The 23810-nt window shown below is 41.6% G+C and overlaps 1 protein-coding gene across 1 annotated transcript in view; it reads right to left on the reverse strand.

Annotated features, from left to right (window-relative positions):
* FREM1 (FRAS1 related extracellular matrix 1) overlaps positions 1-23810 on the reverse strand; it is a 280084-nt gene that overhangs the window by 149196 nt on the left and 107078 nt on the right. The window contains exons 18-21 of the mRNA XM_033919036.1: positions 20050-20246; positions 17949-18174; positions 14750-14894; positions 1692-1833 (exon numbers count right to left, since the gene is read on the reverse strand). Coding sequence (XP_033774927.1) covers positions 1692-1833; positions 14750-14894; positions 17949-18174; positions 20050-20246 — 710 coding nt within the window. The remainder of the gene's footprint in view (positions 1-1691; positions 1834-14749; positions 14895-17948; positions 18175-20049; positions 20247-23810) is intronic.

The following is a 23810-nucleotide window of genomic DNA, read 5'->3' on the forward strand; positions in this document are numbered from 1 at the left end:
TCTATCCCCTTTTAACTTTAGAGAGTGCCCTCTCGTTCTCTCCACCTTGGAGAGGGTGAACAATCTCTCTTTCTCTACTAAGTCAATTTTTTTCAATATCTTGAATGTTTCGATCATGTCCCCTTTCAGTCTCCTCTTTTCAAGAGAGAAGAGGCCCAGTTTCTCTAATCTCTCACTGTATGACAACTCCTCCAGCCCCTTAACCATTTTGGTCGCTCTTCTTTGGACCCTTTTGAGTAGTACTATGTCCTTTTTCATATTCGGTGACCATTCCAGTATTCCAGATGGGGGTGCACCATGGCCCTGTACAGCAGCATGATAACCTTCCCAGATATGTTTGTGATCCCCTTCTTGATCATTCCTAGCATTCTGTTCGCTTTTTTCGCCGCCGCTGCCCATTGTGCGGATGGCTTCATTGACTTGTCTACAAGTACTCCCAAGTCCATTTCCTGGGTGCTCTCTTCAAGTACAGCACCGGACATTCTGTATTCGTGCATATGATTTTTGTTACCGACATGCATCACCTTGCACTTATCTATGTTGAACCTCTTTTGCTATTTTGCGGCCCATTCCATGAGTGTGTTTTTGTCTCATTGTAAGTCTTCGCAATTCTTCTGTGTCCTCACTACTATGAATAACTTTGCATCATCCGCAAATTTAATCACCTCACTCGTTGTACCAATTTCCAGGTCGTTTATAAATATGTGATGCTTTTCCAGTCCGAGTATTGTCCATTTACCCCCACTCCCTGTTTCCTATTTGCCAACCAGTTTTAATCCACGTGAATATATCACCCTCGATCCCATGGCTCACAATTTTTCGAAGTAGATGTTCATGTAGGACCTTGTCGAATGCCTTCTTAATATCTAGATATACAATGTAGACCGGGTTACCCTTGTCTATCTGCCTGTTTAGTCCCTCGAAGAAGTGCACTAAATTCCATCAAGGTGATCAATGATGTGGTCCTTTAACAGTGCTTCTACCATCTTTCCCAGTACCGAAGTCAGACTCACTGGTCTGTAGATTCCCGGATCTCCCCTCGAACCTTTCTTAAAGATCGATGTAACATTTGCCACTTTCCAGTCTTCCGTAATCCTTCCTGATTTGATCGACAGATTGGCTATTAGTTGAAGCAGTTCAGCTATAACCCCTTTCAGTTCCTTGATTACCCTTGGGTGATGCCATCCATTCCCAGGGATTTATCGTTTTTAAGCATATCGATCTACCTGCATATCTCTTCTAGACTGACCGCCGACCCTGTTAGTTTCCCGTCTTCATTTTCTGTCGGCTTCTGGTATATTAGATATATCCTCTTCGGTAAATACAGATGCAAAAAAATGTTCTCATGCATATTCATTGGGGAAATCCTGAAAACCTGATTGCATTGAGGCGTCAAAGACTGAGGTTACCCACCCCTGTGCTAGTCTATAGTTTCTGTGTAGAGATCTGTGGTAGTCTGATTTCCACTATTTTTCAGTAAGAGATGCATCGATTTTCTAAGGACCAGTATGGTATTTACATTGCCATCTTTCCACAAAACTCTCTGACTGCAGGGGGGTGAAGGAGTAAAGCTAATGTGCAGAGGCAGGATTTTAGGAGATACTTTCCAGTCCATAAGACAACGTTGCACTACACATGTGAGTCCAGGCATCTTTTTATCTAGAAATAAAACACATTGCCAGGTCACTGACCTTGCTTTGGAGATGTCCGTTGTCTGTCATTCTTTCAAACACATACTGAATTCTCTCTCTAGAGGTATCACTATCCTCTGCTGATAGAACTGCGCTAGAAATAATACATGTTTCACTCATTTTCACCTCTAACTCATCATTCCTAAAAAAAGAGAAGAAAATGAGACATTTGAAGGTTAATTCAATAACTCCATACATAAATGCAATAAAAAGTGCTATTCTTTAGCGTGAAGGAATAGTCTGTTGGTTACAGCAGTGGTCTCAGCACCCTGAGGTTGTGAGTTCAATTCCCACTGCAGCTCCTTGTGACTCTGGGAAAGTCACTTAATACTTTGTTGCCCCATATAAACTGCTTTGATGGTGTAAACCACACAGATAAAGCAGTGTATCAAGTCCCACCACCCCTCAAGGGCTCACATGTGTAGTAGTACCAGTAATTCACCACTAGGTGTGGTAGGACAGAGACTTGCACTGTCATAAAAATCACACCTCCTATTCAGCAGACTTTCACTGGGTTTTACTCAGCCACAGTAGAGGTTTCTACAGCAGCCCAGCAAGGTAACTGCCTCTCTCCTTCCTTTCCCTTCTCCCCCCTTTGTGGTTTGGCATCTCTCTGTCTTTCCCTTCTTCCCTTCCCTCCTCCTTCCTTTCCCTGGTCTGACATTTCTCTCTTCTTCCCCCCACCCCTTCCCCATCCAGTGGTCTGGCATTTCTCTCCTCCCCCCCCTCCCGTGGTCTTGTATCCCTATCTGCCCCTTCCCTTTACCCTGGAGGTCTAGAGCAACTGTCCTTCCCTTTCCTCCCCATCCCTGTGGTCCAGCATCTTTCTTACCCCCCACCCCATCCTGTGCTTGTTCACCCATCACTGCTGTAACCCTTCTGCTGTTGTCAGTGTCAGTCAACTAAAGACACTGCCTTCGGCAACCCGGAGGATTTTTCTCTGCAAAGAGAAAGCTTCCAAGTCACCAAGGCAGTGTGTTTAGTTCATTGACGCTGACGAAGAGTTACAAAAACGCCAAGTGAGCAAGCATAGGATCCTGCAGGGGGAGGGAGGGAGAAGGACTCCAGATAGATGCCTGATAGGGGGGGATGGAGAGGCAACAAGACTCTAGATAGGTAGTTGCGCATGGGGGGGGGGGTTGCAGGAGGAGGACTCCTGATAGGTGCGCGTGGGGAGGATGACTCACAATAGGATAGGAAGGCTCATCCGATGCCTATTCACAGGAATATGGGATACCTCAAGGATCAATTCTTTCCCCACTTTTATTCAATATTTTTCTAGCTCCCTTCATGACCTTGAGCCAATCTATAGGATTCACTATTTATGCTTATGCAGATGATATTCAACTGCTTCACCCAATAAATCCTCAAGATCCATTAGATATTCAAGAGATCAACAAAAAACTTGAACATACTGTATAACTAATTGGCTAAACAACATACTTTCTTTAAACATCTCTAAATCAAAAGTGATGTTATTGCCCTGTAACAAGACTGAAAATCTAATCTCTCCTATTTGTTTGAACTCCACTGCAATTCAATCAACAACTACAATTAAGCTACTTGGTGTAACCATAGATAATAGATTATCATATCACCAACAAATCAGTACAGTTGTACAAAAGTGTTTCTATAGACTTCATATGATTCATCTATATCTAATCTTTTAGAAACTTCCTTAAATATCCTTATACATTCTCTAGTCATCTCTCAGCTAGACTATTGTAATGCCTTATATCAAGGAATAAGCCAAAAAGAACTCAGATTACAAATGGGTGCTAGACTAGATGTATGTGTCTGTCTCTTTCTTTCTTACTTTCTCTCTCTCTCTCCTTGGCCGCTTTCTGTCTGTCTGTCTTTCTTTCTTTCTTTCTGTCTCTCTCTTTCCTCGGCTGTCCACTACCACCCCTTGCCTGCTCCCCCTGTCCAGCAGCAGGCCTTCTCCCTTCCTTTTACCTCCCCCCATGTCCAGCAGCAGCCCGTCTCCCTTCATTTTACCTCCCCCCATGTCCAGCAGCAGCCCGTCTCCCTTCATTTTACCGCCACTCTATCCAGCAGCACCTCTTCCCTGCTCCCCCTGTCCAGCAGTAGGCCTCCCTTACTGTTACCTCCCCCCCTGTCCAGCAGCACCTCTTACCTGCTCCCCCTGTCCAGCATCCGGCTTCCATTCGCATCTGCCCTCCTATCTTGTCAGCACCCGCATGACATCTTTCGTCACAGCTCCTCTGTCTGCATGCGCCGACAGCTGCCTCAATGCGCCATGGCCTGCACACACCGACAGCCACTGCGCAAGCCTCAAGCTGACAGCCGCCTCAAGCCGCTGCGGCCTGCTTTCGCTGACAGCCGCCGTGCGCACCTCAATAGAATACGGCCACGAAATGACACAGCATGCTGCAGGAATCACAAAACTCTAAGTGCGCAATGTGCGCTTAGGGTTTATTATAGAGGATACAGCTATTAAACTCTTATTCAAAGCCAAAAAATTTGACCATTTAACCCCCCTTCTAATTGACGCTCACTGGCTACCTCTCTCACATAGACTGACTTACAAACTATTACTTGTAACATTCAAATCTAGAATGACACAATCCCCAGAATTTATCGACAGATTAATCACCTTATTCTCCTACTAGATAATTACATTCAAGCAATCAAAATCTGTTAGCTGTCCTATTATCATGTCATATAGGGCTAGATTCACTAACCTGCCTGATCATGTTCTATCCATGTGCGATCCGTGGCAGGCTGACAAATTCTCAACGCATCCTTATGAAAATGGGTTGATTGGAGGCACAAACCCCCTCACCAACCGCATGGATCGCTGGAGAGCGATCCTGATGCATGCGCAGACCATCTTCTTTGCCTGTAGATGGTCTGCACATGCTCACCGCGAAGGAAGTTCTGGAAACTTTTTTTTTTTTTTTTTTAATACAGAGCTGGAAACTTTCGCGAGCCCATGGTTTTAACCCAAGGCTTGAAAGCGGGGTTGCACCACGAGTTAAAACCACAGAGTCGAGGCAGAGAGCAGGACGGCAAGAGCAGAAGAATCGTGGCAGAGAGCAGGATAAGCAGAGTGGGAGCAGAGAGCAGGGCGGCAAGAGCAGGAGAATCGGGGCAGAGAGCAGGGTTTTTGCACAGTCGCTTGTTTTTGGATCGGCCAGCCCGGTTGGTGTTCCTGAAATTGTTTTGTGAATCACATCCTTCCTACTTTGCATGCCGTTCCCCCTCATTTGCATGCACAGATCCTACTGTTTTTATCCATTTATGTTCTCTTTCCTCACAAACTGTAGCTCTCCCCTCTTTTTCCTCTTGTTTTCTTGTCCTCTCCCTATTCAAGTTTGCCAATCTCATAAGGATTATGTCTATTATTTGCAGTCTGTTCCCTAATTAATATTTAAACAACTTTTATTGTACAACGCTTTGAATTTTATGTTAAGCGTTTAATTAAATTAAAATAAACTATGAAACTATGAACTATTATGTGCATGTGCACATGCATGTGACATCATCACATCACACCTATGCATTCGCAGATGCCCTCCTGACATGGCGCCGAGCACGAGAACAGGTTGGCGGGCTGGGGAGGAATGGGGCTGGGCTGGGTGGGCCTAGGGGTGGGGCCATGGGTCCGGATTTTACAGGAATAAAATCTGGTAACCCTTACCTGCAAACTGTTGGTATCACTCAGGAGACAGTGGAATCCACAACAGCCAAAAGAACCCAATGGAGAGCATTAGTTGTTCGTTATGCCCAGTTGCACAGGAAGAACTAAGGCAGGGGTAGGGAACTCCAGTCCTCGAGAGCCGTATTCCAGTCGGGTTTTCAGGATTTCTCCAATGAATACGCATGAGATCTATGTGCATGCACTGCTTTCAATGCATATTCATTGGGGAAATCCTGAAAACCCGACTGGAATACGGCTCTCGAGGACCGGAGTTCCCTACCCCTGAACTAAGGGCTAGATTCACGAACCTGCCAAATGGGGTCCCATTTGGGCCCAATCCGGGCAGGTCCAATGAATTCTCCAAAGCCCAATATGCAGATGGGGGCGATCAGAGGAACGCCCCTATCTAAAGCGATCCCTGCGCATGCACAGGCCATCTGTAGATGGTCTGTGCATGCGCTGGACTAGCGAGACCAGCGAGAGTCCCAACAGAGTTTTGTGGGTTTTTGTTAAACTTTGAAGCCCGTGGTTTTAACCCGCTTTTAAGCCTGCAGGTTAAAACCAAGGGCTTGCACTGCGGGGAAGGGTGGGAGAGTCGGGGAAGGCAGGCAATCGAGGCAGGAAGCGTTTCATCCCTCTACTCTAATGTGATCCTACAAACCCCCCTTTTCCTCTTTTCTTTTTTTTTTTTTTAAAGTAAGTCGTTTGCAAGCGTGCTCCTTTGCCTGGAAGCAGTTCAGATCTGTCCTCCCAATGCACTTCTGCAAAACTGTTCCCTTTGCCTCAGTGCAGACAGTGCTATTCGGAAGAAGGCGGCTCTGCTATTTCATTCATTTCTGCCCTGGATTTTGATTTTCAATGGCGCTGAACCGGGGCTGATAGGGCAGAGAGCAGGGTGGCAGAAGGCAGGGCAGACGGAAAGGGCTTCAGCGACTGGTCCTCAGCAGTTGCTTGTTTGTGATCGGCCAGCCCAGTCAGTGTTGCAGGGTTTTGGTTTGTGAATCGGGTCCCTGCCTACTTTGCAAGCCGTTGCCCTCATTTGCATGCGCGGATCGGAGGATGGTCGATAGAGAGGTATAGGAAATTTGGTCGCCCGAAAGATTGTTGCGTTCTGAAAATTCTGCTTTGTTATAGGCCGAAGTTAATCTGAAATATGCAGAAACCTGTGCAATGACTTTTTGTTGTGCTGAGGTGAAAGTATGGAATTTGATGGTAGGGCAGCTAAGGAAATGTGCTGATAGAGGAACTTTCAGAAAACTCCTCAAAACACAATTGTTTGTTAATGCTTTTTTATAGGGTCTTGATTGAGGATTAACCGTGAATTTTATTTTTGATGATTTGTCCCTCTTTTGTATTGTTTTAAGTATTGTGGATGTGGATCTACTGTAAAGCGCCTAGGAACTAGACGATATAGAAGTTTTGAAAATAAAATAATAAAAATAAATACCGGTAACTTGCAGGAAGCGACTTTCCTTTTTTTTTTTTTTTAATCCAAGATATTTTATTAGAGAATATAATTAGAAAAACAGTAGATGCTCAACAATCATAACAACATAGTTGAACTAAGTATATAACGAGCATAAGAAAGCAAATTGTTACATTAAATACTACATAATACAAAAGTTGGAAGCACAGTACATTAAAAAAAAGAGGGGGGAGGGGGAAAAACTTATTATACCACTATACCATTTCCTCAAAAGGACTGAGACCAAGAAGGATCACAAAAAGAAGATAAAAGGGACCAATACTTGTGAAATGTTCTAATTGTTCCCAATTTTTCTGCTATCACCATTTTTCATCTCTGAAGAGAAAGGATTGAGCTCCACCAAACAGAGATATTACGAAGATGTGAAGTTTTCCAATTGGAAAGAATTAGCTTTTGAGTAATTGTAATAATAATATCAAATAACTTTCCTAAAAGATCTTCAGTGGATGAGCCACTTTAAAATGAACATCTGAAGTCAATCACACTCAAAAAAAGCTGAATCATCAGCATGCCAATTGCAGCATCGGTGTCCACCAATCCACATAGAATTGTCAGATGACAAAGCAAAAAAGACTGGAAACTAGTGACCCAGCAAGGGTTACCAGATGGCTCCAGGTCATGGAGGACAGGTTGAGGCAGTCTGGATTTTACTTCCAATCTGTCCTCCATAACCTGAAGCCATCTGGTCACATTAGACACATCACCAAATTCAAAATTGGGAAATAGAAAATGAAAAACTAAGGCTGATACCATTCTGAATGAACACTGTGCAAATAACATAGTGTAATATAGAGTGATGAAGATGCATGTCATTTTTACTCAGCTCATTTTTAAGGCACAGTGAATGAGTCACAGAATCTCTACTGCCAGTATTAAGAATGGCAGCCAGCACTAATGACCGTTGGCATCATCCAGAAACTTGATCCTCCAAACCATCCAATCTTCTCTGATTTATCACTCTGATGTAGCACTTTCTCATCACCAGCTGGCTCTTTTGGATTGATTACTCTCAATTATATTTATAGACATCCAAAATCCTGCATAGATTTATACCATTTTTACAACTGTGTATTTTTTTCTAGGTTTTTCAGTGTCTTTTGACATGCCAGTTGTGAAATCACATTGGACCTAATTACCTCCTGAACCTATTGACATTCACATAACACATTATCTGGGAATTCATTTTGAAAGACTTTGATGTTTCCCCCCCCCCCCCAAAAAAAAAAAAGGTTAACACATACAAACAAACAAAAAAACAAACTGAAAAATAAACACCTATAGCAGTGGTCTTTAATTTTTAAGTTAGAGCCACTTTGGATCCAAATGAGCTGAAAGAAAACCACCAAATGTCTTGCTATTTGGGACCATCTACTTCTCACTTTCTTCCCTGAACTTGGGTATAGAGTAGTAGAAAAAATAGAATTAAGATGGGGGCCACCCCAGAGGACTCCAGGTGCCACCATTGGTCCCCAGGCCTTGCATTGAAGAATATTAACCTAGGGCAGGGGTAGGCAATTCCAGTCCTCGAGAGCTGGAGCCAGGTCAGGTTTTCAAGATATCCACAATGAATATGTATGAGATGGATTTGCATGCACTGCCTCCTTGAGATGCAAATCTATCTCATGCATATTTATTGTGGATATCCTGAAAACCTGACCTGGCTCCGGCTCTCGAGGAATGGAATTGCCTACCCCTGACCTAGGGGGAAATTCTGTAAGGTCAGAGAGCACCAATATTTAGGCATCAAGAACATATGTAAATATCTTGATTACTGGTATTTACACGTGTATATGCATACCCAAATGACCTCCACTATTGTTCACTAATCTACTTTCTTTCAGAGCAAACCTCTTCAAATGGGTCACTTTCCAATTGCATGAAGGACGATTTGGGCAGGAACTAGGACAAATTATAGTCACACCTATCATAAAAAACCTGAAGGACTCCATTACATGTGCTAATAATTATAGACCAGTAGCCAATATTCCGTTATTCACTAATATACTTGAAGGATTAGCAAATGACGAACTGGTCAAATACTTATAAAAATTTAATATCCTTCATAATTCCCAATCTGGATTCTGTTCAGGTTACAGTACAGAAACCGTACTAGCTTCACTAATTAATCAACTTAACAACCTATTTAGCTTAGGTACCAGTGCCCCGATCCTCCAACTGGATCTGAGCAGTGCCTTCGATCTGGTAGATCTGGTAGATCATGATCTAATGATGGGCTGCTTGAATTCAATTGGAATCACAGGTAATGCACATAAATGGTTCCAGGGTTTCCTGAAAAACAGATCTTATCAAACATATAGTGCAGGTAAATACTCTTCTCTATGGACAAACTCCTGCGGAGTCCCGCAAGGCTCTCCACTTTCATCAACACTGTTCAACATATACTTAGTCCCTTTGGCTAATTTACTACAAAGTCTAAATGTGACATTCTACATATACGCTGATCATATCACTATACTAATACCACTCCAATCATTCTCAACAGAACTAAACAACCTAATCTCAAATATCCTGTGAAAAATAGAACAATGGATGTTGCAGTCAAAACTGAAACTCAACCCTGAGAAAAAACTATGATCTTACTAGCTAGTCCTAATGATAAACTCAGAGAAACCTCCATCCAACTTAATAGCCAAAAATTTGAAATAGCAAGTTATATCAAAATCCTGGGAGTAACTATAGACTGACACCTAACGTTTGAGAAACACACAGACCAACTGACTAAAAAATGCTTCACTATTTTATGGAATCTAAGAACTATAAAATAAATATTTTGACATGGTGTCCTTTAGGATACTAGTTCAATCCACCATCCTATCCACCTTAGATTACTGTAATATCACATATCTAGGGTCAACCAAGAAAACACTGTAAAGACTTCACCTGGTTCAAAATGCTGCTGTACATTTGATCTTTGGACTGAAAAAGTTTGACCATATAAGCCCTTTTTACATGCAACTCCATTGGCTCCCTTTTGAAGCTAGAGTCATTTTTAAATTCAGCTGCTTTTGTTATAAAGCACTCTTTGGATTACTACCATCATACTTATCTTCCCAATTAAATGTATTCACAACAAGAAACTCAGGCATGTTCATGTACCCTACTCCGAAAGCCTGCCGTTTTTAAAAGTTTTTTAGACAAAACTCTAGCCTTTCAAGCAGGGAGAATGAACTCGGATGTGTTCTCTGATTGCCCACTCCCAATCTTACTATGAGTTTAGAAAATCACTGAAAACCTACCTGTTTGGTAAATTTATGCGATGACTTTGCTTTGTATCACTCTACATTGTATCATGTTGTATTTTATTGTATTGTATAGCATTGAATTCTACTGATTCCTACTGTATCTTGCATCTTCACTGATATGCCTCAGTTCTCTTGCTGTGAACCGCCCGGATCTTCTGATTGGGCGGTATATAAGAAATAAAATTATTATTATTATTATTATTATTACTCTGTGTGGTGGCGCCTGGGTTCCTTGTTATTCCAGTTAATCTCAGCTCCTTCTCCTTGTGCTTTATACCAGTGTTCTTCAACCACCGGTCCATGGACCAGTGCCGGTCCACAGAAATTTCCTGCCGGTCCACAGGGCCAGCATGTGCATCAGGCCCAAAACAGTGTTCTTCAACTGCCGGTCCACGGTACGATCGATGCGGCATTATCTTCGAGCCAGCTCCCTCTTCCTAACTGATTCAGTGTACAAAGCCACGGGCAGTGGCTCCTACGGGCATCCTGCGCCTGAACCGGAAGCCTTCTCTTTGACGTTGCAACGTCAGAGGGAAGGCTTCCAGATAAGGCACAGGGCATGCAAGATGCAATTAGTACTATTATGGAGGCGGGTTCAGGGGTGGAGATTGGGTAGAGATGGGCGGGATCTGGCCCACTACTTAGCCCTCTGTTCCTCAACCGCCGGTCCACGGACCGATGCCGGTCCACAGAATAATTCTTTTATTTCTGCCGGTCCATAGGTGTAAAAAGGTTGAAAAACACTGCTTTATACTGTACTGAAGGTAGAGCACATATAACTGTGCTTATATCAGCCGGACACTAGAAGGAGCTCCAGAGAATAGAGAAGAGCTAGATGAGGTTCCTGGGAGTCCTGAACTAACAGGAAGTAAGCTCAGGCAAACAGCTAAATTGAAAACAGCCAAAGCATTCTGCACAGGCAGTACCAGTTGTAAAGTTGCAAGGATGATTCAGGAGAAAAATCTAAGAGATGCGGAATGCAGCGAGGCTTAATTCTCAGACCCCTGAAAGGAAATTGGAGGTGCTTGTGTAGTAAGGGGGGGGATGAGGGGGCGGACCACCCCGGTTGTCACCTTGGCATGGGCCCCACTGCCTCTCCTCTTCCCCCTCTCCATGCCCTCCTCCCCCATAGATTAAAAGCAAAAGTTGGTGCAAACCAGAATTTGGTGAACTCTTAATTCAAAACTTTAAAACAAAATAGAAAATAATTGGGAGAAACTAATCTGTGGTATACGTATTTTAAGAGAAAAATGTATTATTATCCCCAAAAGAGATTTATTATATGTTTATGTTGGAAGGACATCAGAAAGCAGTCAAATGGTATTTGGAGGGTCAAAGAATCTCATATAGGACTAAATCCAATTCCAGGTCCAGACCTTGTGTGGCCATCACCTTTGAATACACTTTTGTGGGTTCGAGTGACAGAATTTGGGACATTTTTCATCCACACTGATAGCTTATAATTGACTTTTGAGCTGTGTGTTTTTAAAAGAGCTATTTTTTTTCTAATATTCACAAACATTTTTCTATGTTATACTTGCTGAATCATTTAATTTTGAGAAGGCAAATGATTAAGTAACCCTTTTACTAAAGCCTAGCACTAATGGACATTAGTGTGTGCTAAGTGCCACATGGTCCAAAGCTATAAAATAGGATGGAAAGCATTTAGCACACTGTCTGTTAGCAGGGCCGCCATCAGAAATTTCTGGGCCCCTTACTGAGCAATCCTTTTGGGCCCCCCACCCCCCCTTCCCCCTCCTTCTTCCATGGGCCAAATACACACATACTTTTCTGCTAATGCTCCACCTAAGCCAGTCCCGTAAAATCTTCTCACGTCCATTGGGTGATTTGGCATAGAGGAGATATTCATAAAAAGAACGTCCGTCAAGATCTTTACACATAGACTGTGCCATTTGCTTTAAATCATCTTCCATCATTAATCCAAATTGCACAATTCTTTCTCTGTCTTTGTCCTGAATGGCATCTGGCCACATTGCTGGATCCTTCCAGTCAACAAATTTATGAGCAGGCGCGGAGAACGCATTTTTAAACAAATGTAGTTTATCCTTGTACTCCTTATGTAATTTTAATCATCTATGGATATGTTTGTATGTTTATTGTTCAAATGGTTTTATTTATTTCCCCAAATTTATTTTTGTTATACGCATTGAAAATATTTGATATTGCGTTTAAATCAAAATCTCAATAAACTTGAAACTTGAAACGAGTGCCCGTGAGATTGTGGGAGGGTTAAATACTCAAAACTTAGAAGAATAACAATTTACTTAAAGTTTTTGCTACGCCAGCTTTCTGGTATCTTTACATACAATGGCGTACGTAGCATATGTAACACCTGGGGCCCATCATTTTTTGGCACCCCCCCCCCCCATCTGTAAGAAAATCATGATTTTTAGTAACAAACCACACGTCACACATGAGTACCTAGGAAAAGGCAGCATCTTACATATTGCAGTGAGCAGTACATCAATACACCCATTGTAAAACTAAACAAGCCAGACCAATCAATCCTACACCGGCAATCCTAACAGAAAACCATGTCTTTCGAACACACAGAACACAGAAAACACCTTCGCCTAGTATGGAATATGTCATCACAAACTAACCCCTCACTCTTACAAAACTGTAGTGTGGATTTTAGCCACAGTGGTAACAGCCCTGACGCTCATAGAATTCTGAGCATCAGAGCTGCTACCACCACGGCTGGCGCTAAAAACGCTCCACAGTTTTGTAAAAGGGGGGATAAAATAGAAATACACAGTTTCAATGCTCTAGCTCAGAGGTGCCCAAACTTTTTGAGCTTGTGAGCTACTTTAAAATGACCAAGTCAAAATGATCTACCAACAATAAAATTAAAAAACACAAAGCACACTATACGCTGAGAAAATGTTAATTATCATTCCTATTCTGGGTTTTTTTTCAAAGAGGTCAAGGCAGATGACTCTATGCATTGTCACCTCAGTAACAACCATACAAATATAGACAAATATACCCCCCATCCTTTTTATTAAACCACAATAGCAGTTTTTAGCGCAGGGAACTGAGCTAAATGCCCAGCGCTGCTCTTGACGCTCATAGGCTCCCTGCGCTAAAAACCACTATTGCGGTTTAGTAAAAGGGGACCATATTGTAAAATATAGACAGCAGATATAAATTCAGAACTGTGCATAGTAAGTGAAGGGAAGTTTTCATCTCTGGGAATTTACCCAGTTAACTATTAAGTTATTTGGGCAAATTCCTTTGAAAACTGTGGTAATACTGCCTCCACTTTGCTAAATTTAAAATAAAATCTTTTTTCCTACCTTGTCTGGTGATCTCATGAGTCTCTGGTTGCACTTTCTTCTTCTGACTGTGCATCCAATCTTTCTTCCCTTCTATCAGCCTGTATGCTTTCTCTTCCACACCTCATTCCCTCCCCCAACTTTTTCTTCCTCTCTCCCTGACCTTTCTTTCTTTTTTTCTGTTTCTCTTCTTTCCTTCTGTTTCCCTGCCTGCCCCCTTTCTTTTTTTCTCCCTGCCGTTCCCCAAGCCACAGCCACTGCCGCTGCCATCGGGGAACAGGACCCACCAATGGATAACAGGCCCCGACGCCGACGCATGCTCTCCCTGCTTCGGGCCGATCAGTCTTCCTCTCCCCGACGTCAATTCTGCCGTCGGAGAGGAAGTTCCGCCCAGCCAGGCAGCGATTGGCTGGCCCAAACTTCCTCTCCGACTGCAGAATTGACGTCGGGGAGAGGAAGACTGATAGGTCCGATAGATTAGATCGCCAAGACAAAGTGAGTCCTGGGTGATCGACTCACTTTGCCTTGGCGAGCTACTGGCGCCCCTGCCTTAGAACACTGCCTAGGACCCTGGGGGAGCCCGGGCCCCCTGTCAGCTCCGGGCCCCTGAATGCAGGACTGGTAGTACTGCCCTGATGGCGGCCCTGTCTGTTAGCATGCACAAAGCTTTAGTAAAAGAACCCCTAAGGCCCCAATTCATTAAAGCCAGCGATTGTCGCTGTACCTGTTTTCACAGGTTTAGCGATGATCGCTGCTAACCGACCCGATTCACAAAATGGCTCACCGCGTGTTTTCCCCCTCGATTGCCCATTTTCCGATCCAACCATGCAAATTAGTAAAACTCCATGCAAAATAGCCAAGCGATTGATTCACTAACATTTGCTTGGCTAATTTGCATCGGGTTTTATGATCCTAAAATCCCGACTGTTGTAGACCTGTTGGTAACTGTGTTATCGACAGGTCTTCCGGTTTAAAAAAAAAAAAAATTTAATGGCACAGATATTTTGCATGTATTACATGAACATCAATGTGATGATGCCACACGTACATGCGACATCATTGGTTTGACATCTGTGCGTGTGTGGAGACCCTCCAGCTGCGGCCCCGAGTTTAGTGTGCTATGGCTTTGGAAAAGTTTGCGAGACACTGCTGTAGAGGAACAGTGCTGGTGTTTTGTGTATGCCCTCTTGGGATAGGAAAGTAGGTACAGTACCTAAGTGTGAATCTCCACTGGAAAGGCATGAGCTATATCGCCTTCCTGTATCCTCAGTACTAGAGTTTGCCTAGGTGTAGCACATAAACAAATTATTTTTTATCTACGAGCATCATGCAGAAATATTACTTACTTGACAAGCACTGGCTTCTCATCGTTCACAGGAATGACATCTACTGAAATGGTTCTGAGGACTTTGTGCTTTCCATCTGACAACAGGATTGTGAACTCATCGGCCAAGTTTTCAGAGTCATCATGCAGATACATCAGTTTCATTCCTAATAAAGAAAATGTGTAGAATAAAGCCATCTTATTGTTTACATCTTATTTATACTTGTCTTCATTGTTCCCAGGGTTAACATGAGATCTCCTACTAGCCTAGGCAAACAGGAATTTGGTAATTGCCCCCCAAACTACATCAGCAGTACAAAGTAGACAGAACAATCCATAGTGAACTCTTTCAGCTGATAGTAGCATAATAAATAATGGTAGATATGGTCCATCTAGTCTGCGGAGTAAGGAACCTTGAGCTGTACCTGCCAATGCACAGGGAACATAAAGTTAGGAAAGGGTTAAGGATTCCCTCTCCCACTCTGTAGTTTCTACTTCAGGTAACTAAGGTGCTATTGGAAATGAGTTAGCCTTACTTCCTCATTGGCTTAACACTACTATTAGAACGATAGGCCAACTACAGTTATTCCGGAAAACCTTAAAAACCTTGCTTTTTTCACAATATTTAAAAAATTTACCTGCAGAATCTACTAACCGATAACAATGTAAGATCTTTTTTATGATAAATTTCTAATTTTAAAACTCTATTCTGTTCTTCATCTTTTAGAAACATAGAAACATAGAAGATGAAGGCAGAAAAGGGCCATAGCCCATCAAGTCTGGTCTTCTGACTATTTGTAAACCTAGTGGAGCTCCGATGAGAGATGACCCGGGATCTAAACCGAAGATTAGATTAGATTAATAGCACAGCATTCATATAAATGTATTCACACTTCATGTATTAACTTCTGACTCTCACTGCATTTCCCTATTATCTTCGGAATTTTTCAGCTGCTTATAACTTCCTTACGTAGAGCTTTTTTCATTATATAATCTAATATACTTTCAGTTAAAAATGTAAATGTCAACTGTTTTGAATGTTTATGGTAATAACTTTAATTTAATATCTATATTCATATCCTGCTTAACTGTAAAGTTCCAAGTGGGTCACAATAATAAAATGTGTACATCTGCATGAGCATCTGGGAACCCTATTTGCAGTCCTTGCATCCCAGGGGCCATAGTGTACTACTTATGTAGCTGTTCTAATATGGGCTGTTCGCAGTTGACTGGGTAGAGAGTACCTGGGGGTGAGGGGGAATAGTTCTGGCGGAAGGTGGTCTGTTTGAACTTTGGCTATGAGACAGAGCTAATTGGGTGGAGAGGGGGGTCTCTGTTTCTGGGGGGTTTCCTTTTATACATTATGCATTTGATATAACAGTTATCCAGTCAGAGTGGGGGGGGGGGGGGGGGGAGGGATGATGGATGGCCTACTCCAGGGCTCATAAGAGTCCAGGACCCTGGTGTGTTTTGTTTTGCTTATGGACACAGGTCTATTAGTGGGGAATAGTTGGATAGATGATTTTTGCATCTTATGTATAAAATTGATGATACCTGTTTCTCTTCGCTGTTGATGGTGTTCCATTGTTTCTTACTTGACTTTGATATGAATAGTTTGTTTAAAATTGTTTCGCTATTTTCATCAATAAAAATTGTTTGAACATAAAATGTGTACATCTGAATATTTCGTCAACAGTTAACATATACTTTGCAATATAACCATTACGTCCACTCTACTCAATCAAAGATATTTCTGGAACAGCCATATTTTTATTATTTTCTTATACAACCCAATATTAGAGAGGCTTCTTATTTCACTGGATAATATACGACAAGAAAACAGAACAAAACTGCAGGAAAATGTACAGGATGCAGGAATTTATTAAAATAACAGTAATCTTAAAACAAATATATAAGCTACATTAACCCCCCCTCTTTTACTAAGGTACGCTAACCAATTAGCGTGCGCTAATCGAATTAGCACACGCTAAACGCTAACATGTCCATAGACTAACACAGTGGTTCCCAACCCTGTCCTGGAGGACCACCAGGCCAGTCGGGTTTTCAGGATAGCCCTAATGAATATGCATGAGAGAGATCAGCATATAATGGAGGTGCCAGGCATGCAAATCTGCTCCATGCATATTCATTAGGGCTATCCTGACAACCCGACTGGCCTGGTGGTCCTCCAAGACAGGGTTGGGAACCACTGGACTAACATGTAAAAGAGGACAACATGCACGCATTAGCGTTTAGCGTGCACTAAAAAGCTTAGCGCACCTTTGTAAAAGAGGGGGTAAATGGTATCCAAAGAACTGGTCCTAATATTCATGTGGACTGGACCCAACACGGTCCGTGTTTCGAAGAAACAGTCCTTCCTCACGGGGTCCTACAAAGAATGGTATTGTAAACAAGTATAAATAACACAATACAAATAACATACATAACCAAAGTTATATGCATGATGCTGTGGTTAAAGAAAATGTGCCACCAATGGTAAGTATAGGACAGAAATGAAGACCATGGGCTTCTTTTACAAAGCCGCATTAGCGGTTTAACGTGTGTAATAGCGCACGCTAATTTGATGGCCGCGCTAGCCGCTACCGCCTCCTCTTGAGCAGGCAGTAGTTTTCAGCTAGCACATTCTAAAAATGTGCGTGCAATAAAGCCACTAATACGGCTTCGTAAAAGGAGCCCCATGTGTAAGATGCGAAACCAGTATGAATAAAAATCTGATAAAGGTAATCCTTTATAGAAAAGTAATAAAAAAATATAATCATTAAAAAATAATAGAAGGATAAAAATTAGCACTAAATTATACTCAAATGTGAAAGGCGAGAAAAGAATGAAACCAAGATCAGAAACATGCTATGATGTAGTGACCTAACTGTAAGGTCCAAAAAAGGAAGGAAAAAAACAGAAGGAATCTACAATCTTTGCAAGGTGGTTTTATCAGCCACAATTCTCAGGAAGCGCACTTCACATTTGTTAATGCTATTGTTATTCTGTGTTCTTTTTGAACACCCATATTGTTGGCTTTATATTTCTTCTCATATATAAAATCAATAAAACTTTTTGAACAATTCTCAGGAAGAACATAGATACCTAGTTGGTTGATACACAGTTATCAAATCTGTCAAATAACCTGGGCATAACCCATATAAAATCTTAAAAATAAAAATTAGACTTCTGAATTTGATTCTTGCCGCAACTGAACATACCATGTGTGAGAAGATCCATGGAAAAGTCATGCACCGGAAGTTCATGAATTTGATGACTGTTGATTAACCGTTTGTAACGGGTGATGTCATGGTCATACACTCCATTTAAAATTAGTCCATGATGTGGCTGCTGGGTAACAACAAATGTCAAGTAATTCTGGGGGATATCCAAGTCAACCACATTAATGATGGAGGGATCAAGTTCCTTCATCTGACCCTCCTGAACCTGAAGAACAAACAAAAGAACACTAGAATCAGATAGAAAAAAAGAAAAACAACTATTTGAAGATGGGGAGTGTGAGGTGCAGTGGTTAAAGCTACAGCCTCAGCACCCTGAGGTTGTGGATTCAAATCCCATGCTACTTCCTTGTGACCCTGGGCAAGTCACTTAATCCCCCCATTGCTCCTGGTATATTAGATAACATGTGAGCCCAACAAGACAGATAGGAAAAAATGTTTGAGTACTTGAATGTAAATCACTTAGGCTACAAGTGGTATATAAATACTTAAATAAATACATAATGTAATGTATTGGTTGCCCATCCCATTTCATCTTAGGTTTAAAAATGCATTTTTTTGCTCATTAAGCTTATCTCCTTGTTCTTCTTCTCCCTTATCAACTCATGAGAAACTTGAGCTCATCTCAGGCTAATTTATTGAGAATTCCTTCACACAAGTAACTATGGCAGGATGTCTTTCGTAACACTGCATTTGCTTGTGTGGTCTATCACTTTGGAATTTTCTTCCTGTTGAACTTCAACAAGAACATTCCTATTTGAAATATAAGATAATTCTTAGGTCTTGGATGTTAAAGCAAGCATTCAGCTTTTTGGCAAATTTTTAAAGCGGGATCCTCCTCAATACCTAATGTGCATATTTATGTTTATTTAGCACTTTATATACCATCTTTCAACAAATGCTAGCAAAACAGTGTATAGCTTACAAAAGACCATGACCCAACAGGACAGATTGGACAAAGTGATTGACTTTGACTAAGTTGAGACTAGGGGATGACCCAAAAGCCTAGCTAATGACGTTTAAAAGGATAGCCACAGTAGCTATTGGAACAATGGGCTATCAGGCTGGCCCCATATTTAACCAGTGAAGCCCAGGCAGCTTATTGGACATTAGATAGTAATAAAGCCCTGGACTACCACTAGGTATGAGCTGCTATACGGGACAAATTAGGGCTCTCCCCAGATGTGACAAGAGAGGTGGGAACCCCCAAATGGTGTCCTTCATCAAGATGTTCAACCCCCATTAAGATGTTTTAGCTGTGGGGAGGAAGGTCACTTTACAAGAGTGACCCTTAATGGAATGTTCTTTCTCTAGTGTAAGTGCTGGCCATACCAGAGTAGACAGGGTGACAGAAACAAGGCTGCTCCCCTTCTCTCTGGACTTCCACTTTGACATATGTCCAGTAACAGCAGTCAGCCTAGGAGCTTGTAAGTCAGTGAACATTCACAGGCCTGTCCCTTTGTTCTGGGGTTTATGAACACGCATAAACATATGATTGCTGTTACTGCTGCCACCAATATTGCTGCTGCCTTCGTGCTTTGGATAAGTGGAGTAGAAGAGGAAATGAATGAGAGAAAGAAAGAGAGTTAAGGTCTCCTATTTTGTTTCATTATTATCTGGCATCACATAAATTTTCAACTATTAGAATGGAGCCATCTTGAACGAAAGTTTGGGAGGCACTCGTCTAAATACTGTCTGCCCTTTCTTGAATACTTTTAGCTTCAATTGAAATGAGCTATTTAGTTTGTTGGGAGTTAAAATACATGCGTAAGACTGAATTTTTGAATCTTCATACAAACTTTCTCAACAAAATTCTACTCACAGAAAAAAAAAGCCGTGCAAGTGATCGAGTGTACTCAGTACCCACTGCAAGCTTCAAAGAACTCATAGTTTCACTTTAAAAATCGGGGCACAGTCTGCCCGTAGAAAGTGGATTGTTTTTAACTCAGTGTACTGTGGACAATGTAAGCATTACCAGTCAGAAAGCATACCATCCTTTAAAAAGCTCAAGACAGATTGGCAGAATCAACACGAAATAAAGAACAAACAGTATATTGTGTTCCTATTATTTCATCCTTCTTACAGTAAAGTTTCTTGCTAGGAATTCAGGGACTTCATCATTGGTGGGGTTGATGATGACTTGAAATGGTATCTCTGTTGAGTGGTGTTTTCCATCGCTAGCACACAGCATGAAGTGGTCTGTAGTTGGCTCCATCCTTTGGTGTCTGGACTGGACATAGTTAATATGTAAGGCTTCCAAATGCATCCACTGAAATGAAGCTGGAAAATTGACAGATTGTATTTATTAAAGACAACTTTTCAGTATTTGGTACAAGAACTTTCTATTCCTTTGATTCAACCAGTGACAATTTAACAGAATCTAAAATGCTCAAGATAATTTTTTTTTTTTATTTCACCTCACTTCCACTTTCTTTAGGACTGGCAAAATCAACTAAGTAGCTTAACGGTCTCAAATAATGCTCTTTAGTTCTCCCATATTACCTTACTCTCTGCATTGACAAGCAGGATAGAATCAGCCACACTTATGGGGGTGATGCTATCCTAACAGAGTCAGGTTGGAATTCTCTCTCAAAACCCAGAAGGATCTAGAAAAAAAAAACCCACATCTCTGGCAATGTGCCAGTGCTACATCTTGTAGGGTAGCAGTTCATCTTCTCAGTCCACTTCATCCACTCAGCAAAACAAGAATACATGTTGTCAATCATGCAGAGAGTTGGGGAGATATCCTTTAAAAACAAACAAACCCCTCTGTTACACAAATAGCTGAACTATCAAGCCTAATGACTATTATCCAATGCCTCCTCCTCCATGACTAGTTAGCAGTGGTGGATTAATGCTTCTGTATTACAGCAGGCTTTTCTTTATATATCTGTGAGTTTTCTCTGATATAAGTCTGCTTTTTTAGCTGAGCGATGCCTATGGAAGCAGTAGGGATGTCTTTGAACTTAGGTCTCCCTGCTTGTGCTGATTTCCCCGTGCGGGGTGACGTCATTTGAAGTCTGCATTTTGTTTAAATATCGGATGAGGCCGTGGCCATTTTTTAGGGTAAACTTTCAACTGTCAGATGTAATGAACAGCGCTTGATGGCAAGCTTTGTCTCCTCCATGTTGGCATGCATGATACTGCTAGGTACCCCTCCGAATGTATCAAAAGCGACATCTTGGCTCCTTCCCCTATGAATGGCTCCCCAGCAGTAATGCCGTAAGGCAGTGGCGTACCTAGGGTATGTGGCATCCGGGGCCCATCATTTTTTGACACCCCCCCCATGTAAAAAAATATTTTTTGTAATAACCATGAAAAGGAATAAATGATCAGAATAGAAACAGGCAGTGAAAATTCTCTTTTATTGAACCTCATATATGTAACCATTATTCCAAACATAACATAACATAAATTATATCTGAATTGTCATGACATTAGAAGAACATATGGAGTAGTTGCAGGTGATGCTTGGGACAGTTCTGATTGAATTAGTTCGGTTTTATGTGTTTTTTGAATAGAAGGGTTTTTATTTCTTTTTGGAAGGTTTTGTAGTCTGTGGTCGAGGTCAATAAGTTGTAGAGTTGGGGGGTCGAGTGTTGCAGCTCGAGGGGCTAGGAGGTTGTCGTACAGTTTTTTTCTTTTGACGTTTTTGGTTGGAGGGTGTGTGAATGGTGTGTGGGTTCTCCTATGTCTGGTTGAGGTGGATTGAACTAGTCGATTCTTCCAATAGGCTGGGCTGTCTCTGTTTATTGCTTTAAATAGTAGGCAGGAAAATTTGAAGTGTATTCTCGCTTGTATTGGGAGCCAATGTGAGTCGTGGTATGCCTCTGTGATGTGGTCGAATTTCTTCAATGAGTAGACCAGTCTTAGGGCTGTGTTTTGTATTGTTTGTAGTTGCTTTATCATGGTTGTGGAATCTTGACTGTTTTTCCTCCATTTTCTTTCTAGTTGTCTGCATTGTCTTTTTAGTAGGAGTAGTTCATTGTTCTGGGAGTTGGTAAGTATGAGAGAGAAAGATGAATGTAGGCAAACTTGTTGGAGACAAAAGGCTTTTCACAAGGTACATGAGAAAGAGAGGAGGAATAGGAATAAGATTGGAAAGGTGGCAATTTGAACCAGTGGGGTATGAGTTTAAAGAGTTAGGATTGGGACCAATAGCCCAAGCAGAGGAGAACAAACAAGAGAGAGAGTATGGAGAACAGAACAGAGATGGCTGAATGAAAAGACCAGTAAAAGCCGTCACACTGTTTCAGATCATCTGTGAAAAATATGATCTGCTCTTTGGTATTTGCCAGCTACTTGTGATGCAGACTGCCCAAGGAACTTGGCTTGACATAGCATGGTTTATCTTAAGAACATGTGAGGAAAGTGGATACTGGGAGGGGTGAAAGAAAGAGGAAGATAGATAAAAAATTAAAAAAAAGGAGACTTTAAAAAGTTTGGGAACCTCTATTCTAGGGATCCTATACTGTTAGTATATCCATTTTTAATGGCCTGGCTTCTGAACACCAAAGTAAACTTATTTATCTGAAGAAATTAGTTAAACCCCCCCCCCCATTCCACACATTTTAATTCTCTTCCATTTTTGTTCCCATTATGAAAAACACTGATAAGTTCCCAGAAAAAAAATACATTAAAATAAGAAGTGAAAACAAAGGCCCCTACAGATGAGAATATAACATAAGAATAGCCTAACTGGGTCAGACTAATGGTCCATCATGCTCAGTAGCCCATTCTCATGGTAGCCAATCCATGTCATTAATACCTGGCCAAAACCCAAAGAGTAGCAACATTCCAAGCTACCAATCCAGGGCAAGAAGATGCATCCCCCATGTCTTAACAGACTATGGACTTTTCCTCCAGAAATTTGTCCAAACCTTTCTTAAAACCAGCTACGCTATCTGCTTTTACCATAACTTCTGGCCACTTCATTTTTAAGCTTAGATCTTTCCTTCCAAACAGAGACCTTGCTAGATGTCAAATACAGAACAAAGTAACTTCACACGGACTTAGCTGTGCAGGAAATATGAATCTCCTCATACACCCACCATATAGTGCAAAAATGTTCAAAGGTCTGATTTTTTCTTTCGATCACTACATAGCCTAATGCCACACAAGCAGTGCTGTTACAAACATATTCTGAAGGTCAATGCTAAGGTTAACAAAGTTTCCTTCCTTGGACCAGAAGGAGATACTGACAAACCACTGGAAGAGATCCCAAAACAACTACCCAGGCACAACACCCAAAGACCCACTCAGTGTGTGAACCAGTTGAGTGGAGTGGACTAACTGGGCCTGGAGTTTGCTCAGCAGAATTTCCCAGACCACCTCTTCCTCTCAACACATTGACACGCTGCCACCACCACCACCATTAGGAACACCTCACCGGGTAGGCCAGCAATGCTTATAAACTATATAAAACACATTATTATATTTTCTTATAAAGCACATATTTTAACAGAACTCTCTGACATCCTCAGCCTTGCCATTCACAAAAATAGAAGGAAGAAAAGTTCCCGTTTCCTGCTGTCTCATGTCCCCGGCCTATACAATATTTTTCTTCTGCAGACCCTTCAAAAGTCTGACCAAATCCTCGTTTCATTTGCATTATAAAGTACTGAAGATGCCATCTCTCCCAGGTCTTAAAGTCTAAGACAGTAACACAAACTAGTGCTGCCTGATTCAGGAAAAAAAATTTCGATTTAATTCAGCCTATTTAATTGGTTTTTCGATTTGATTTTTTTTCAAACATCCTGGTGGGTTTATTTTATAGCTTTTTCACCCCCTTTGGCTTCTCCTAACCACACTGGCACTGTGGTGTAAACAAAATAAAGAAACAAA

Source organism: Geotrypetes seraphini, chromosome 1 (assembly GCF_902459505.1).
Source record: "Geotrypetes seraphini chromosome 1, aGeoSer1.1, whole genome shotgun sequence".
NCBI classification, from domain to species: domain Eukaryota; kingdom Metazoa; phylum Chordata; class Amphibia; order Gymnophiona; family Dermophiidae; genus Geotrypetes; species Geotrypetes seraphini.